General features: G+C 47.3%; 1 protein-coding gene across 1 annotated transcript; it reads left to right on the top strand.

Moving 5' to 3' along the window:
* Positions 1–1,415: 1,415 nt before the first annotated feature.
* On the top strand, positions 1,416–17,546 carry Leprotl1 (leptin receptor overlapping transcript like 1). Its single transcript, XM_036166783.1, has 4 exons — positions 1,416–1,880; positions 11,830–11,905; positions 14,587–14,773; positions 15,918–17,546. Exons 1-4 carry the CDS (start codon positions 1,865–1,867, stop codon positions 16,032–16,034), a joined length of 396 nt encoding a protein of 131 aa, XP_036022676.1. The 5' UTR covers positions 1,416–1,864; the 3' UTR covers positions 16,035–17,546.
* Positions 17,547–18,582: the final 1,036 nt, after the last annotated feature.

Raw genomic sequence — 18,582 nt, 5'->3', positions numbered from 1 at the left:
AATGGAGGATCAGGTCCTGAGCCCAACAGATAAATAGGTGGACAGGCAGCCAGTGGAGCAGGCTGGATCAACAGTGGGGAACAGAGTTAGGAAGTCCTTGGTCCTTGACATACACACCAGGTATGCTGTGACAGGTTCTGATAGAGCCAGGTCATCGCAGTGTTAATTATCCAACCCTTTATGGGGGTCAGGCCAGAGTTATACTCTTTCCACAATCACAGTGTTAAGTATCCAACACTTTATGGGTTCAGGCCAGAGTTATACTCTTTTCTGTCCCATAAATTCCTGGACCTGGTTTCCCTGATATGATTTTAATATGCCCAGGTGGTCCTGTCTCCCAGTTTAATTCTCCCCAATCAAATTTATAGGGTGACTCCCTTTCAGTCTGTGCAGGTACGAATTCCAGAGTTCCTAGATAGGCACTACCACAACCCTGACCAACCCAATGGCTCCTCCTCTCCCCAACTTTCCAAACTCCCTATACCATTTGTAGGCAAAGTGCACACCCCACCCATTCCACACACCCAAGACACACACAAACTAACTAACCTTGTGTTTCCATTAAAAGAAATGTCAGATCAAACCAAGGGACTACCCTTTCCTATTTCCTGGATATTCCTAGGATAAAGGTTTCCTCTGTCTTCTTAATTAGCTGAGACCTGCATAGTAAGCAGCTGTAAGGCAGATTTAAAGGGAAAAGTGTATTTCACCGGCCTAGCAAAGCTCCGAAGGGAAAACTGGCTGGGTCTGGGAGCCTAGACCGAATTTTAACAAAGGAGAAATGACTAAAAGAGAAGTGTGGGCTTGCAGGGGGAAACCAACTAATAAAGGCTATTTTTGTAACATTTCTGCAGACTCCAATTGGTGCTGCTTATAGAGACAGCTGTCTCTTCCTCAGAAATGAAAATATTTACAAATGGGAAAAATTTGTGTTGCAAATATCTTTTTATGTAACACAGGGAAGTTCCTGTTACCTTTACAAGGAGAAACTTATGCTCTACTTTGGTACAGAAAAGAGAGCAGCCAATTCCTCACCGTGTCTTTTTTTTTTTTCCTTGATTTCACCTAAAGTAACCTTTTATGCCACAGTGGTATATTTTGGAGTGGAGATCCTTCTTACTAGAGATTATCTTCGTTGCACCTTTATTTATTTTGAGTATTCTCCCTTTTTAGTCTGCAAACAACCCGAGAGAGCAGAAACCACACCTGGTTTTGCTCAGCCCAACGCCTACCCGGTCCCCCAGCATATATGTGGGGAACACACGAAGATATAGTGGATCTCTGCGGGGCGCCCCCGCCGCCCATCCCTTTTGTCACCAAGAAGAGAGCGATCTTCACAGACTTCCAAGAGGATGCATCTGTAAACGATCGCTCCCCCCCCCTTTCGCCCCCCATCCATGACTCGGCCCGCTGCGCTCAAATCGGGGGGAGGGATGGTTCTCATCAGAACCCCCATCGAAGTAGGAACCCAAGGAGAGAGAGGCAGAGACCACCCATTTCCCGAGTCACAGACTGGCTGGTGGTGGGGAGAAACGGGCTCGCCGTGCAGAACGTGAAGGGATCCCCGCAAAGCCATCGCCCGGCGTCTTCATGGCACCGCGGGGACTCGGGGCGGGCGCTGTCTGCCGGGCCTGATGGGCACCACCGACCGGCACACCCGGGCACGTCGCAGCCGGTCCCGCGGCGCCCAAGGGAGGCGGGCCCCCGAACCGGCCCCCCGCGCGCCCCCCACGCCCCCGCGCGAGCGCGATCCGCCGGCGGAAGTGCTGCGTCGTGCACTTCCGGGTGTTGTCTGGCCGCCGTCGCGCGTCTCGGGTCTCCCGGCCACCGCCCGGGTCGTGGAGCCAGGAGCGACGTCACCGCCATGGCGGGCATCAAAGGTGGGCCTAGGGCGCGGGCCGGGGAGCCCCGGGGGCCGAGGGGGTTAGGGCGAGGGCGGCGTGGGGACGACCCAGCCTCGGCTCCTCCAGCCGGCGCGCTCCGCTCCTGGACCAGAGCAGAGCCGGGCAGCCCGGCCACCCGAGCGCTGTGCGCGAGTTTGCACCCGGAGCCATGGAGGGCTGCGATCCGGAAGGATGCCCGGCCCGGCAATTCAGTGTAGTTTCCCACCCGAGGCACGAGCGCGGTCCTCTCCGAAGCCTAGGCTCTGTCTGCATCCACTCCCGGGATCCCGGTGCACCATCTTTCCCTTTGCCTCTACATCGGATGCATCTTGGTAATTCGGTGTTTGTACGGTGCAGCAGAGCCCGGATGCTAGCCCAAAGTGCGCGCTCCTGGCTTCCTTTCCCCACGGTTAATTTGCGCGTTGACACTTCTTTAGTTTTGTGTGTGTTTAAAGATAAGGTAACTTACACCTTGATGAAAGTTCACTTGTTCGTTGCATTCTTTGGAGAGAGGGAATGTTGCTCCGTAGTCTTGCCCCAGGGGTTAGAAGGAAAGTTTTCTGTTTACTTATCAGCAGATCGCTTTGATTTCTTGACCTGCCTGGTAGAAAAGTGTCGCCGAGCAGGAAGTAAACATTTGACTAGGGATGCCTTCCACCTCGCTGGAAGGGGCGACTTTGGTTGAGCTTTTTCCCAGGGTCACACTTTTTCTCGTATCTTGTTTATTCTGAAAAACGTTTCGTTTCCCATACAGAGAGCCTCGTCATCTGAGCAACTAGGATACTTTCAGATCTCTTTTTGAACTGTAATAGACTCTTTCGAATCCTAATGTGGACAAAAGTTATTGTAAAATGCTGCCGTTTTTAGGATGTTGTCTGTGTCTGTCCCTCTTCCCAATTCTTCAGTGTCATTAATGAGGGACTCTTTCAGCAAGAAAATAGCTTTGTGATTCTCCAAATGTGGGTAATGTTAATCTGGTGACAGTGAGTCCAACGGAATTTTACTTACTTTTTAAAGGCTTCGATGGGTTTTAAAGTTATAATTGTACCATCAAGATTTTTCTTCCTGTTGGCCTTTGTATTGCTCTTATATCAAGGAGTGTAGCTGTAGAGACCATTGCATATTTCTTAAGCCGGTTGCCTGTTACATTGTGATAAATTGTATTTTCTGCTAACTCCCAGACTGGGGAACTTGACCCTTTCACCTATGTCTTTGGAATCACGGAACCATATCATCTTGTCTCGGGAGAATTTTTGTTAGGTAATTGGGCTGTTCCATCCCTGGCCTGGAGGCTTTGGGAGTAGAAACCACACTCCTGTTTTATCTTTCAGATGTTGCTTCACTCAATTACTGTATGAATTCTTACCTTACTGGTGTGTCACTGAGGACACCATTTATATAAAATGAGCCACCTGGTTGCCAGTGTCATAAGACTGAAGAAACAATACTGGTTTGGGGAGCACTTTTGAGCAGTTTTTTACCCTTATCAGCCTTTATCTGTCATGACTTAAGAGATGAGATGTCACATGCAGTTGTATGTTGGAGCTCACGAGGTTTCCTAGTGGCTGTACCCAGCAGGACTGCATACGAGGTCGATTGGACCACGGGCCTGGGTACCAGGTGTTTGGAAGGGGCTACACTTGACTATAACTAGCAAGGGGGAGGTCTTTTGTCCCACCCCTTGGCATTGTTATAACTAGACCTTTGGAATAGAGCTCTGGGCCGGTGGATAAGAATCCTGCGTTTTTCTCTGTTTCTCTCCCTTCTTTATTTCTAACTAAGTCTCTTATCCCTCGTTCCTTGAGAGTCCCTGGGGTAAATAAATGTGGGGGCTGGTCCCCTACAGTTGCATTTGAACATCTTTTAAATATTGAGCATTGAATGCATAGAAATATGACCCTCGAGTATCTTGATTCCCCAAACAGTTCCACGGGCCTTGCTTTTTCATATGTGAGTGTTGAAAAGGAATTGGATCCTGTCTAAGTAAATGCATCAGTAATTTTATGGGCTGGAGAGATGGCTCAGTGGTTAAGAGTGCTTGCTGCTCTTAACAGAAGAGCTAAGTTCAGAACCGAGCACCCCCGCCCAGTAGCTCACAAAAGCCTGGTAACTCCAGCTCAGTAGGCACCTCACTGGCACAAATACAAACACACCCATACTAAAATAAATATTTTAAATTATTTAATTCAAAAATTTTGAAATAATTTTCTTACAATATTCATATAGTATCAGTAGTAGGAGCTTGTATTTTAAATGTGTCTCAGTGCTGGAAACTTATCTTTTGGTTCCTTTTTTTTTTTTTTTTTTATTTAAATAAAGTCCTTAAAGTTTTGTGTATTTGCTTTCTTGAGACATTATATAGTCCAGACTGACCTGGAACCCACCAGTCAACGCCTCAGCCTTTTTTCTTGGATCATGGGCACCTGCTACACTAATAAGCTTCTTTTGGTGCTTTCTTTTTTTCTTCATTAAACTCAGCTTTATTTTAGTTGTTTTGTGTGTGTGTGGAGGGGGGATTGCATGTTTGTTTTTTCCAAGACAGGGTTTCTCTATGTAGCCCAGGTTGGCCTCGAACTCACAGAGATCTGCCTGGCTCTGCCTCCTGAGTGCTAGGACTAAAGGCGTGCACCACCACCGCCGCCGCCACCACCACCACCACCACCACCACCACCACCACCACCCAGCTCTGTTTTTAATTTTTTTAAGGGGTAAATTTTGCACAGTGGCATCTTTTGGTGGTAAGCACCTCTCCTGCTGGGTTTGGAGGACACACAGCTGTGCAGCTCTGCTCTGTGCCAAAGAACACACACACCTAGGATCCCCACACCAATATCCCCAGCCCTGCTGTTCAGGAAAAGGCGGCCCCACTGTTCCCTCCCCACATTAGCTCAGCCTCTGCTCTTCACAGGAACAGTTAAGAATGTATTCAAAGGGCTGGAAAGATGGCCCATCAGTTAAGAGCACTGGCTGCTCTCCCAGAGGACCTGTGTTCAATTCCCAGCACCCACATGGCAGCTCACACCTGTCTGTAACTCCAGTTCCAGGGCCTCTGACATCCTCATACAGACGTACACGCAGGTAAAACACCAATGAATAAAAAAAAATTTAAAGAATGTATTCAAAGAATATTATCTTCTTTTATAATAACTGTTGGAGGCTGGAGCTCAGCAGTTAAGAGCACTTGCTACACTTGGGGAGGATCCAGGTTTGGGGGCATGGCTGCTAGTAACTGTAACTCCAGCTCTGGGAGATCCAGCACTTTCTTCTGGTCTCTTCCCACACAGGCATACACATGGTGCATATATATACACACACACACATATATATACATATATATGTGTGTGTGTGTGTGTGTGTGTGTGTGTGTATATATATATATATATATATATATATATATATATATATATATATATACACATATATGTGTATGTATATATATACAGGCAAAACACTTGTATACTTAAACTTCTGTTTGTTTAGTTTGGTTTGGTTTTTTTTGTGGAGACCCACAGAGGTTTCCTAGTGAGATTTGAGCTTTCTTTACCCAGCAGAGATGCATAGGAGAATGATTGGACCACCAGCGTGGTTACCAGGTGTTTGGAAGGGTCTGCATTTGGCTGTTCTATGCTTTGATCTAGCAAGGGGAGGGGGGTCTTTTGCCCTGCCCTTTAGCATTGTTATAAAAAGCCCTTTTGAAGAGACAGAAGGGGCCGGTGGATTTTGATCCAGGTCCTCCCGAAGCTATCCTGTGTTTATGTCTGTCTCCTCTCTGCTATCTTTCTATCTACAAATTTCTTATTTCTCTCTCCTCCTCATAGGAACCGTTTAAAAGGTGGGAGCTGGCCTCCCAGTTTTTCAAGACAGGGTTTCTCTGTGTAACCCTGGCTGTCCTGGCACTAGCAGTATAAACCAGGCTGGCCTTGAACTCACAGAGATCCACCTGCCTCTGCTTCCAAGTGCTGGAATTAAAGGCCTGCGTCACTACTACCCAGCTAAAAAATATTTTTTAAAAAATAATCTAAATGTGTATTCTTTGTGACAGGGTAGAGCTAACCTCAGACACATTAAGGCCCTGGGGCTTCCTCTTGCTCAGATGACTGTAAACACACTTTTTAAAGACAGACTTTTTTTCCTGTCTGACTTACAATGCTTCCCCTGTCTCCTGTAGGGGGGCAGTTGTTGACTGCATGCAAGTCTTTCATCTGCTTCTAACTTGTTTCAATGTGGGAAATAAAACATCAGACTTAGAAAGTTTCACATCCTAAGACACAAGTAACAGTAATTTCTGTGCGAAAGGAAACATTTCTAGGCTCTGAGCACACCAACTGTTAAGAAACAGAACTAGCCAGGTGGCGATGGCAGCACTCAGGAGGCAGAACCAGGCGGATCTTTGTGAGTTCGAGACCAGCCTGGTCTACAGGCGCCAAAACTACACAGAGAAACCCTGTCTCGAAAAACAAAAAAAAAAAAAAAAAACAGAACTGAGCATGGGTGATCCTTTTTCTTTCCGTTTCCTTAGAGCACCTTGATATGTAGGCTGCCCTGGCCTGGGACTAACCGTGTAGCACAGGCTGTCCCCGACCCCAGTCCTCCTGCCCCACCCTGCTGAGTACTAACTGTGGATCACCATACCTAGCTTTAGATTTTGTTTTACTTGGTGTTTCAAACAGTAGGGGTTTTTTGGTGGTGGTTTGTTGTTGGTGTGTCATGTAGCCCAGGCTAGCCAGAAGCTTGCTGTGTGGTCCATGGATCAACTTGAACTCTGATGTTTGCTTCCTCCAGTAGAACAGGTTATCCCAAATGACTCCTGGATACATTCTCTGTCTTCTGCATAGTATTTACAGTGGTGAACTTCTCTGTTCGGTGGCTGCATTTCCGAGAGTAGGGGTGGTTTTTCTTCAGAATACCTTTTTTTTTTTTAATAGTCTGTTCAGTGTTTAGGGACTCATTTGCTTTTTCTATACAGTCCTCCTCATTTCTAGAAAGAAGAACCGAGTTAGGTAAGTTCTTGAGGTACCCAGCTAGTGGCCAGCAGGGGCCAGGACACCGTGACGTTGGCCTCCTCCCTCGCCTGTTCTGTACTCCACTGGCTACATTCATTCCGCAGTTGTTACTGAGTGCTAAGGCTGGGCCGTGGTGTCAGAAACAGAAGAGGAACACTTGGGAAGGAAAAATGACAGGACTCGGTTTGGAATTGCAGCTGTGGTGACCGAGCAGGGGCCCACATGCAGTTGAAGGCCCCTGCTCACCTGCACCTCTGCCGTCTTCCCTTGATTCTGCCCAGTTGCTGGCTCAACAGACATGCCTTCTCAGGGCACCCTCCCCCTGCCTGCGTCTACTCATCTCTGGCCATTACTTTTCTAAATCTTTAGAGGCTTCCAGAATTCACATTTACTGAGCAAACAGAACGGTTGTTTCTCACTTTCTCCTTATTCCCTTGTTAGGTATTCACCGAATGCCCACTGTATGCCAGTTACTACACAAAACCCTGAGGATACAGAGATGAATAGAACAGAAATTCGTCCTTAGAGGGCTCCCATTTTTTGCAAGAGACTGTAAACAGTGTCCATGGACATACAGTCCTGTTCAGGAGACAAAACAGTTAAGAAAGTGAAAATGTGGATTTGAGAAGGTAGACTCAGCAGCCATAAAATCGATGCAGACTCATTGTCTGCTTGTGTATTGATTTATTCATTTTCGAGGTAGGGTTTCAAGTAGCCCAGGCTGGCCCTAAACTCCATCTCAGTATATAATCAAAGCTGGTCTTAAACTCCCGGCCCCTCCTGCTTCCACCTCCCAAGGCAGGGATTACCAGAGTGCACCACCACACGCGGTCATTTTTTATTTTACGGGCTGGCCAGGTGGCTCATCAGCATGTGCACACAGATAGCACCCAATAAGTAAAATGGGATGATTTAAAAGCCTGCTGAATTCTCCCGCTAGAATGTATGCACCATGAAAGTGAAAGCATCCCCCTGCCTTGTTGCTGTGTCGTCAGCAGCAGGGACATGTGGCACAATTGAGTGCTTCGTGTGTTTGTTGTATGAGTAAATGAAGTGTTGTTTATTCAGACAGCAGTCCTTGGAGGTTGAATCCAGAGCCTCGTGTACACCAGGCAAGCACTGTACCACGGAGCCGGTCCCTAGCCCCTCCGTAAACCAGTAAGTCATAAATACGGCAGCAGAGTTGGTGCAGCTCTGAGATGCTCGAGATGAGATGTGAAGGAAAGGCAGTAGTAAGCTAGAAGAGAGACAGAGCGGGTCAGGAACACGGGCTCCCGGGCTTCCGGGAGCTTCCGGGAGCCAGGGAGATCCCAGTGATATCAGTCACGATTTCCCGAATGAAAGAAGACTCAGGTAGGACGATAAACAGGCACAGAGGTCTTGTAGGTGAAGTAGCCTAAGTTTCCTGAATAGTCTAAGAAGCCAAGAGGGCGTGCCTGCCTGTGTGACCCAGGCAGGGACTGTAGACAGGTCCGTGAGGGGCGAAAGGGGAACTCTGTGTCCTCCTGTAGTTACTGCACTCCCTGTAGACCTGAAATGCTGCTTCTGTTGAAAACAACACGAACATTCTTTTGCCTTTCCCACCACGGTCACTGGAAATATAACATAAAATGACGTCAATAACTGAGCACACTGCGTCATGGCAACCTGACTCATGTTGTATTCAGCATCCCAGCCGACTCCCAGTTGGCCAAGACAATGTCAACGGCCATCTTGTCCATAGTATTAAGTGGTATCTGACCCCTCACCACTGATTTTTGTTTGTATGCTGTAGTTTTTTTACTTGGGATTTTCACTTAGCTTTTGGATTTTAACTTTTCTGTTAAGGTTAGACCATACCAGTTTTGGGGGGTTTTGGGGAGGACCAGATCTTATTATATAGATGGTTGTAAGTTGCTGGGAATTGAACTCAGGACCTCTGGAAGAGCAGTCAGTGCTCTTAACCTCTGAGCCGTCTCTCTAGCTCCGACTTTCTGGCCTGTGAGATGGTTTAACATGTAAGAAAGTGCTTGCCTCTAAACCTGATGACAAGGTCAGTCCCCAGAACCCATGTGGTGGAAAGAAAGAACAGCCCCTGCAAGTCACCCTCTGACCTGCCCAAGTACACACACGAAATAAATAAATCCAAATAAGAAATGTAATCTTACCAAGTCGTTTTCTTAGCCATTGGGGATGCAGAAATGCAGGCAATGTACAAGTTCAATAGATTGTTTTTCTCTTGGTTGAAATCTAGGTCGCTGGTGATATATAATAAAGTCGTTGCTCACTTTAAAATACACCAGCCATGTGCGGGGAGCTTCAGAAGTGTATCTTACTATAGGAGGCATCCACCTCCTTCTGTGCTAAGACGGTGGTACCATGTCCACGTCAGTACCACGTCCACGTCAGGTTGGACGCTTACCCTACAGATTTCCTAGGATTTGGGAAATTGGGAACAAAATAACTGTGTTCCTGTAACATGTTTAAAGACTAACAAAATTGGGGCTGGAGAGATGGCTCAGTGGTTGGGAGCACTGACTACTCTTCCGGAGGACCCGGTTTCAATTCCCAGCACCCACATGGCAGCTCACAACTGTCTGTAACTCCAGATGCCCTTCAATGCCCTTACAGATGCACATGCAGGCAAAACACATAAAATAAAAATACATTGTTTAAAAAAAACTTAAAGTCAGGTATTTTTAAAAAGACTAACAAAATTGATTACAATAATTAACTGTAGACAAGTTGTTACTGTGAAGTCTATACAGTAAATCTTTCTTTTCCTTAAAAAAAAAAAAAACAAAAACACTTAACAACACTTAAGAGGCAGAGGCAGGTGGATACCTGTGAGTTTGAGGACAGCCTGGTCTACATAGCAAAGTCCAGGCCAGTCAGGGCTATACAGTGAGCCCCTGTCTAAAAATAATGAAAAAGAAAAACCACATCATCATAAATTAGCCACACATACCCTTGGACAATTTATCTTTCAGTTCTGTGCTTTTTTATTTCTGTTCAGGTGAGGCTCTTCTGTCCCTCCTTCCCTTCCCCCCACCTTCCTTCCCTTTGTGTGGACTTTTGTGTTTCTGTTTTGGTGAGACTTTCCCATCCCTCCCTCCCTCCCTCCCTCCCTCCCTCCCTCCCTCTCTCCCTTTCCCCTTTTGCCCCCCCCCTCCCTTTGTGTGGACTTTTGTGTTTCTGTTTTGCCAAGGCTTTTATGCCCGGCTCCCTTCCCTCCCTCCTTCCTTATTGTGTGCGGTGCCTGTGGAGGTCAGAGGACAAGTGTATGGAGTAGATTTTTCTCCTTCCACTTCTCGGTGGATTCCAGGAATTGACCTTGGGTCATCGGTCTTGTATGGCATCTGTCTTGTGTGGCATTGGTCTTGTGTGGCAAGTGCTTCACTCATGTGTGGATTAAATAAAATGTTTGGGGGGGGGGGGGCGTTAACTCTGTGTGCCTTAATAGTCCTGGGAAATGGAACTGGTAATTGGGGTGTATGGTATGTGTTAGCAGTAGATCTAAACTGATGTACGGGTTAAGTATTCCTTATTGGGAGTGTTTGGAACCAAATGTGTTTCAGCTCTTGGATTTCCCCCGATTTGGTAATATTTGAATGTACACAATGGGGGCAGGGCTTGTTTGAGATAGGATTTCACTATGTATCCCTGGCTGTCCCGGAACTCACTATGTGGACCAGAGTTCCACCTCCCTCTGTCTCCCTAGAGATGGGTTGAAAGTCCCGTGTCACCAGGCCTGGCTGACAGTTCCAGATTTCAGAGCCTTTCAAAGGGTTAAGGAGGGTGTTCAACCTCTAACACTTTTGTTTTGTTTTGAGGATGCCAGAGAAGCTTGTTCCGAAACTATGTAATTGGCAGTTTTGAAGACAGTTCACATTTTGTTTTCTTTGTTGAGACTGGGTCTGACTTACTCAGGCTGACCTTTAGCCTGTAGTAATCCTCCTGCCTCCATCTCTTGAGTGCCGAGATTACCGGGCATGAGCCACTCACTCCTCCCAGTGTGGCGTGGTTCAATTTTAGCAGCCCAAATTTAGAGGGGGGCGGACTATGTTTCGCTTCTGGGATCCATGTGGCACTCAGACTGGCGTGGGGTGCTCAGACTGGCGTGGGGTGCTCAGACCGGCGTGGGGTGCGGGGCGCTCAGACTGGCGTGGGGCGCTCAGACTGGCGTGGGGTGCTCAGACTGGCGTGGGGCGCTCAGACTGGCGTGGGGCGCTCAGACCGGTGTGGGGCGCTCAGACTGGCGTGGGGCGCTCAGACTGGTGTGGGGCGCTCAGACCGGCGTGGGGCGCTCAGACTGGCGTGGGGCGCTCAGACTGGTGTGGGGCGCTCAGACCGGCGTGGGGCGCTCAGACTGGCGTGGGGCGCTCAGACTGGTGTGGGGCGCTCAGACCGGCGTGGGGCGCTCAGACTGGTGTGGGGCGCTCAGACTGGCGTGGGGCGCTCAGACTGGCGTGGGGCGCTCAGACTGGTGTGGGGCGCTCAGACCGGCGTGGGGCGCTCAGACTGGTGTGGGGCGCTCAGACCGGCGTGGGGCGCTCAGACTGGCGTGGGGCGCTCAGACCGGCGTGGGGTGTGGGGCGCTCAGACTGGCGTGGGGCGCTCAGACTGGTATGGGGCGCTCAGACTGGCGTGGGGTGTGGGGCGCTCAGACTGGCGTGGGGCGCTCAGACTGGCATGGGGCGCTCAGACTGGCGTGGGGTGTGGGGCGCTCAGACTGGCGTGGGGTGTGGGGCGCTCAGACTGGCGTGGGGTGTGGGGCGCTCAGACTGGCGTGGGGTATGGGGCGCTCAGACCGGCGTGGGGCGCTCAGACTGGCGTGGGGCGCTCAGACTGGCGTGGGGCGCTCAGACTGGCGTGGGGCGCTCAGACTGGCGTGGGGTGCTCAGACTGGCGTGGGCGAACACACTCTCACTGATGGCGCTCTCGGGGCTTTTGTCTTTCCACAGCTCTAATTAGCTTGTCGTTTGGAGGAGCAATCGGGCTGATGTTTTTGATGCTTGGATGTGCCCTACCAATATACAAGTACGTAATGGGTTTTTCCCCCTTTTCAAGTGTTTAAGGGTAAAATTCTCCTGCTTTTAAAGTTTTTAGCATGCTTTGTTTTCTACTATACAAGTAATGCTGGGAAATGTTCATTTACCAAACCCAATCCTCTTCTGAAAAGTCATCACTGTAAATGTACTAGAATGCCAAGGCAGAGAGAGTTTGGCCATGACCTGCTTCTGTAATGGCCTGGTGACTACTGCCCATCAATAATACTCCCCACAAAATCTAAAACCTCTTATTACAGAACAGAACAGAACATAGGCAGCTTCTGAACACAGCTGACTCAAGACACAGTGTAGGTGATTCCTTTCCCTAGAGTAGAAAGAACTTTCTGGTGAGACATTGTCTCACTGTGTAGCCCGGGCCGACCTCCCTCACAGTCTGCCTGCCCCAGTCTCCCAAGTTCCAGAATTCCAGGTATGCATCACCACGTCCAGTTGAGAAAACTTTTAAAAGTAATATTTAATTAACTTAGTCTTAAAGACAGAAAGGAGTAGAAGCGGACCAGAGACACGGAGAGGGAATTGTGCCGCTGACAAGCACATGAAAACATCCTGAACCCCACTCAACACTGCGTGAACTCTACTGGTGAAGATAAAGGGCGGGGGCCGACGGGCGCCGCTAGGTGCCAGCGGGGACAAAGTCGGGCAGGGGTTTAGGAAGTGAGTAGTTGCTGTTTCTTGGAACCAGTTTGCCTGGCCCTCCCCTTCTTAGAAATCCTCTTGCAAACACTTGCAAAGGTACGTGTACTTGGGTAAGAATATTGATGTTCACAGCCGCCATGTCTATAATAGCAGAAACAGAAAACTGGTGACGTCACAAATGCCCGTCCAACGCTAAATTATGGGGTGAGAGAAGTGGTATAGTGGATGGTGCCCTTGCAGCAGAAATGTGAGGACCTGAGTTCAAATCCCCAGAACCCATGTAACAGCTGAGTGAAGTAGCATATGTCTGTAACCCCTGTGTTCCTCTGCTGAGACGGACGCTGTAAGCCTTGCAGGCCAAGATCACCTGGTATACACAACAGCAAACAGTGACCCTGTCTCAGACAGTGTGGTAGGTAAGAATTCACGCCCAAGATTGTTCTCTGACATCCACACACTATGGCACGTGAGCACCCACATTCACACACACACACACACACACACACACACACACACACACACACACGTGCACGCACACACTTAAAATGCAGAAGCTAGAGAGAGTAAAATGTAAAAAAGTAAAGTGCTTGCTGTATAAGTGTGAGGACTGATTTCCAAACCCATGTGCCAAAGCAGAGTACCGAGTTCCCTGTTTGTAGTCCCAGTGCTAGGGAGGTGGGGACAGCCTGGCCTGTTTGGTAAGCCCCAGGCCAGTGAGAGACCCTGTCTCAAGTAGAAGTGGATAGTGCCTGAGGATAATGCCCAAGGTTTGTTCCCTGACCTTCATACCAGTACCCATGCACACACATGCACATATACTAATGGACCCATACAAACATACACATACCAAAAACAAATTATTGTGGATCCTTGAATGACAGTATTAATTCACCTTAAGGAATGAGGAAGAGCTGTAAATCTGTAAATGCTGTTATATAGTTTTACCTTGGTTAAATTTGTATGGATTGTAGAGGGTCCACAAGAAGTTACTTAGAAAGATTTTTTAAAAAAGAAGGAGGTTGGAAAGCTTCTGGTCTTTATTTTTTATATTTCTGTATTTGTATGAATTTTTTTTCCTAAGCATATATTCTACTTTAAAAATTTTTGCTTTCTTAAAATGCTTAGGGAAAGATTAAGAAAAAGATAACAGGCTGGAGAGACGACTCAGCGCTTCAGAGCACTGGCTGCTCTTCCAGAGGACCCGGGTTCGGTGCCTCCCAACCCTCTGTAACTCCAGTTCCAGGGGATATGACACCCTCTCCTGGCCTCTTTGGGTATTGAATGCACATATTCATGCAAAATACATAAAAATAAATCTTTTTCAAAAAAAGAAACTATAACAGTTAGCTCCAGCTGTGTGTGTACGTAAGCTTGTCAATTTTAAAGACCATTTGTTTCTTGTAATTTTTTTTTTTTTTTACTATACTGTTAAGACGTGACAAAGAGGTAGATGGAGTGTGTCCCCTTCACACAGCTTCCCAAAGCCAGAAAATGAAATCAGCACAGCATGGTTAACGGCAAACTAAAAACCATGTGGTACAGTACTGTTTTCAGTTAGTGCCCTGTATTTTGGTTCCAATTAAAGGAAGCATGGATGTTTTAACATTATGATGAGGTAGGATATCAAAGGCATGGATCTTTAATTTTAAAAGCTTCTGTGTAAATATTCTTATTTTCAGTATGCCTCCTTATTAAGCTAAAGTGGTTTTGTTTGTTTGTTTGTTTTTGTTTTTGTTTTACATTTCGGCCATTCCTTCATAAAGCATTTTGTCAGCAGACCTTTTCGTAGTGCGCCATCATGGAACACAGGGATAAACTGCCTGAAATTCTCAGATGAGCCTGTGGCTTCCTTTGCAGCTGCAGCCTGGTTGACACCTTGTCGCTCTCCTTTGGTCTTTAACCAAGAGCGTACTTCGTGTGTGTGTGTGTGTGTGTGTGTGTGTGTGTGTGTGTGTGTGTGTTGGGAAGGGACGTAGCCGACGAGACTGCATTGACCCCCTCTTTCTTTTCCAGCCAATACTGGCCCCTCTTCGTCCTCTTCTTTTATGTCCTTTCTCCCATCCCGTACTGCGTAGCGAGAAGACTGGTGGACGACACAGACACCATGAGCAATGCCTGTAAGGAGCTCGCCATATTCCTCACGACAGGCATCGTCGTCTCGGCCTTTGGGCTCCCTGTTGTATTTGCCAGAGCAAATCTGGTGAGTCGCCACATTCTGTGAACGTTTCTCTACCAGACTGTTCTTTTTTTTTTTGCTTCCAAGTTCCATCATGTAAAAAAAGAGACGTGGGGTTGGGGATTTAGCTCAGTGGTAGAGCGCTTGCCTAGCAAGTGCAAGGCCCTGGGTTCGATCCTCAGCTCAAAGAGAGAGAGAGAGAGAGACTTGAGACATGAGGATGGAGAGGACAGGTATAAACCTCAGCTTTCGGGGTGAAACTGTTGGAGGGCTGGGCTTGGGTCTGCAGTAGAAAGGGCACCTTAACTAACTCACCAGTGCTGAGCACCGTGGGCCTGCCCTGGGAGACCTTGAGCAGTGGTTCTCAACCTTCTGACGCTGCCACCCTTTAAAACAGTTCCTCATGCTGTGGTGACCCCCAACCACAACATTATTTCGTTGCTACTTCCTAACTGTAATTTTGCCACTGGTATGAATCGTAATGTAAACATCTGATATGCTGGCTATCTGATATGCGGCCCATTTGAAAAGGTTGTTGGACATCTTCCAAGGAGTCGTGACCCACAGGTTGAGAACCACTGACCTAAAGCATAGAAGCATGAATCAGTTGTTCTCTGCAGCTGGGAAAGTGTGAACGAGAAGGAGCAGAGCCCCACCTCCACCCCTGAGAGAAGAGCAGAGGAGATGAGCCACACTTCAGGTGTGATGGAGGCAGTTATGCACTCTGCCCCTTTCAGAGAAAGCACGGTATGATTTCATCACTGGTGCTTACGGTTCCATCTCTGGTCTAGCAAGATTCTTAGACTCACTAAAAAGAATCAGCTTCCTTTATAAGCAGTAACTGTGTGGTCCTGGGGACCCATCTCAGGGGCAGGGCGCATCCTAAATGCACAGGGCCCTGGGGTGGACCCTCAGCGCTGCAGACTGAGCCAAACAGAGCTCTGATGGTCATGATCAAAGCTAAGCGTGTTCCGCAGTAATTATCACCCCCTTACTCTCTACTTTTCAATCAATCAGTAGCAAATAAAAACTGTAGGAGAGTGGTGAGTGCTGTACCTCTACGGCCATTACAAGCCAGATCGTGATTGGCCAGTGCACAGAGCATTGCGTGGCTCCCCGTGGCCCTTGCCTTGCACACCAGCTGACTATTGCTCCCTTCCTTCCGCAGATCAAGTGGGGAGCCTGCGCGCTGGTCCTCACCGGAAACACAGTCATCTTCGCCACCATACTGGGCTTCTTCCTGGTCTTCGGGAGCAATGATGACTTCAGCTGGCAGCAGTGGTGATAAAGAGCTACCAAGCTGTAGTGACATGGACTTCTGTCGTCCGTCGGCCGTCCGCGCACAGGAGATGGGGACCGGGATGCTGAGTTGTGTAGCAAGCCCCTGGGGGTGTCCCACGAGCTCCCTTCTCTCTCTTGTACGCCTACTGTTTCCACGGGGACTTGCTAAGGATTAAAAGGATTTTCTCTTTTGGAAAAGCTTCACTGGTTTCCCACTTCTCTAGACTGCTTTCCATGGTGTCCTGCTGAATCTAAAATACTTACGTGTTTCCCCCTTCTGTTGTTTTTAAATCAGTATGCAATGTTAAACATTTTCAAGATGTAATCACCGTTTTCATTGGTTTAGGAATTCAGAACTTCTGGCTGTATTATGGGCTAAAGTACATATTTTCTCTAAAAATCAGTTAATCTCCATTATAAAATATATATATATATAAAGTTAGTTTTCATTCAGTCAGGATGCCATCACTCCCAGGTGAATGCAAACATCCAGAGCGTTGACATACCTTCTACACTATTTACTCAGTGCAAGGATAGCTGCATTTATACCTCAGGGGGGCCGAGTAATACTGCCCATGCCCTCCATAAGGGTTGCTGGTTTCATGAGTAGACAGGTGTTTTGTGAATTGAAAATTATTTTATGGAATTGCTACAAAAGAGCGCTTTTCTCCTCAATTGTTAGAACTTCTGTTAAACTTTGAGGTACACGTGTAAAACCAGTCTGGGGATACAGTTTATATTTGTGTTTATTACGGTCAAAGCAAGGGAATTGCTGTGTGGGAAGAAGCGAAGCTGTAATGTGGCCCTTTGAATGCCGCTTCTGTTTATAAGTGACAAGTCTGAGCTTCCGTCAGCCTCTCGTGGTTCGGAGGGTGACATGGACATGCATGGGACAGTTGTGTGTTTGCATTGTAGATACTCAAAAACTCCCCCGCTTCCTCCTTTTAACTTATTTTGTACATTGTATATATTGTCAGAGATCTTTTCAAATATAGTTTAATAGCATCTAGAAATGTTTGGCTACTAGGAAAACGATCGCTACGCCATACATTCAGAGCGCCCCCTCCCCATCAAGGCCTTGACTCGATTCACAAGTGACTTGTTAGTCTTGCAGGTAATCCAGGGACGGACAGTTGTAGGACTAGGACCGTGATAGGAGCAGTCCCCAGAGGTTAGAGCGTGTGTATTTCAAAAACACTTAAGACAGGCTTCCTGATACCTCTTAGTTAAGATCTGGTTTCATCGCGATAGATCTGATGTTGTAAAGGTATTTATTGTATGAATTAATACAGAGGAGCCAAATCCAGCTGTGTCACAGCTTCAAACTCAAATCCGACCAAAAACTTCCCAAAGTGGCCAGGCATAGCGGTCCTTCGCATCTTCAATTCTCAGTACGTAACTTAAGAGCTGGTTATAAAAATGTTCGCATTGATCCGACAGTATTTTGTGAGGACATTTGTATGTTTCTTCAGCCTGCTTATATAAAGAGAAGTGTTCTGCCTTTAGCCGAAAATGAGTAACCATGACAACTGTCTTTTGTTGTTTTCTAGGGTTTTATTTCTCAAAAAAGAAAAATGGGACCATATGCGAAATTTGTTCAGCTTTTTACTTAAAGATGCCTAAAGCTGCAGTTTTGATTTTTGTTTTGTTTGACCTAACCCATGTTTGATTACCGCTGGCTGTAAGATGGGAAGCAGTGTGGCTGTGCCATTTGTGAGTTAGACCAAATGTGGCTCACTGAGTAATGCTGATGGAGCGATGTGTGCGTGTGTGTGTACACACGGTCAGAGTTGTGCTGGTGATCAGGATGGAGTGGGAGGCTCCTTCTCAGGTCCATCCCCATTTTCTGTTCCTTCACAAATGCAGTGCTGTGCACGTGGCCATAGACTCCTCTTCTAACAGCTGCATTCTTTCCGGGTACTAATTTTATCAGCAGCATTGTGTGTCTGACCAGAACACTGGCTTCCCAGTCCCACCTCCGGTTTCTAGGCTAGTTACTTACGGTTTTTTTCATGAATATGCACCAACATGACATTGCCATCTGCTGTGGAGAGAAAGAAAACTTTTGATGATGAGACAATAAAGATTTTAAATATCCATTTTAGCTTGTGGATGTTTTCATAAGAAAAGTTCAGTCTCTGAAATGCACTAACCATTTAATAATGTGACACAAAGCTAGACATGGGAACACATGCCCGTAGCCTCGGCATGTGAGATACTGAGGCAAGAGGATCAAGAGGCTGAGGCTACACGGGTCTACATGGGATTCTGTTTTTTAAAAAAAATCAAAAAAATAGTCATGTGCTAGGAAGCAAGCAGGCTAGCAGATCAAACCTGCAGCAGAAAGTGAAACCATCAGTCATCACGGTGCCACGAGGCTCTGTGATCTTGAGTGGTGATAATGGGCTGGAACTGTGCCTGATGTACATTGAGTACAGCAAGACTCAGGAATTTCAGCTAAGAGCAGAGCCTCCACTGAGAAAGTGCAGGTTACTATTGACTGGGCTGTGCTTTAGACCCCAGGGCTCTTTGTGATGGCTACAAATGGTGGG

Source organism: Onychomys torridus, chromosome 17 (genome assembly GCF_903995425.1).
Source record: "Onychomys torridus chromosome 17, mOncTor1.1, whole genome shotgun sequence".
Classification (NCBI taxonomy): domain Eukaryota; kingdom Metazoa; phylum Chordata; class Mammalia; order Rodentia; family Cricetidae; genus Onychomys; species Onychomys torridus.
This window is presented reverse-complemented; position numbering and strand designations above follow the sequence as displayed.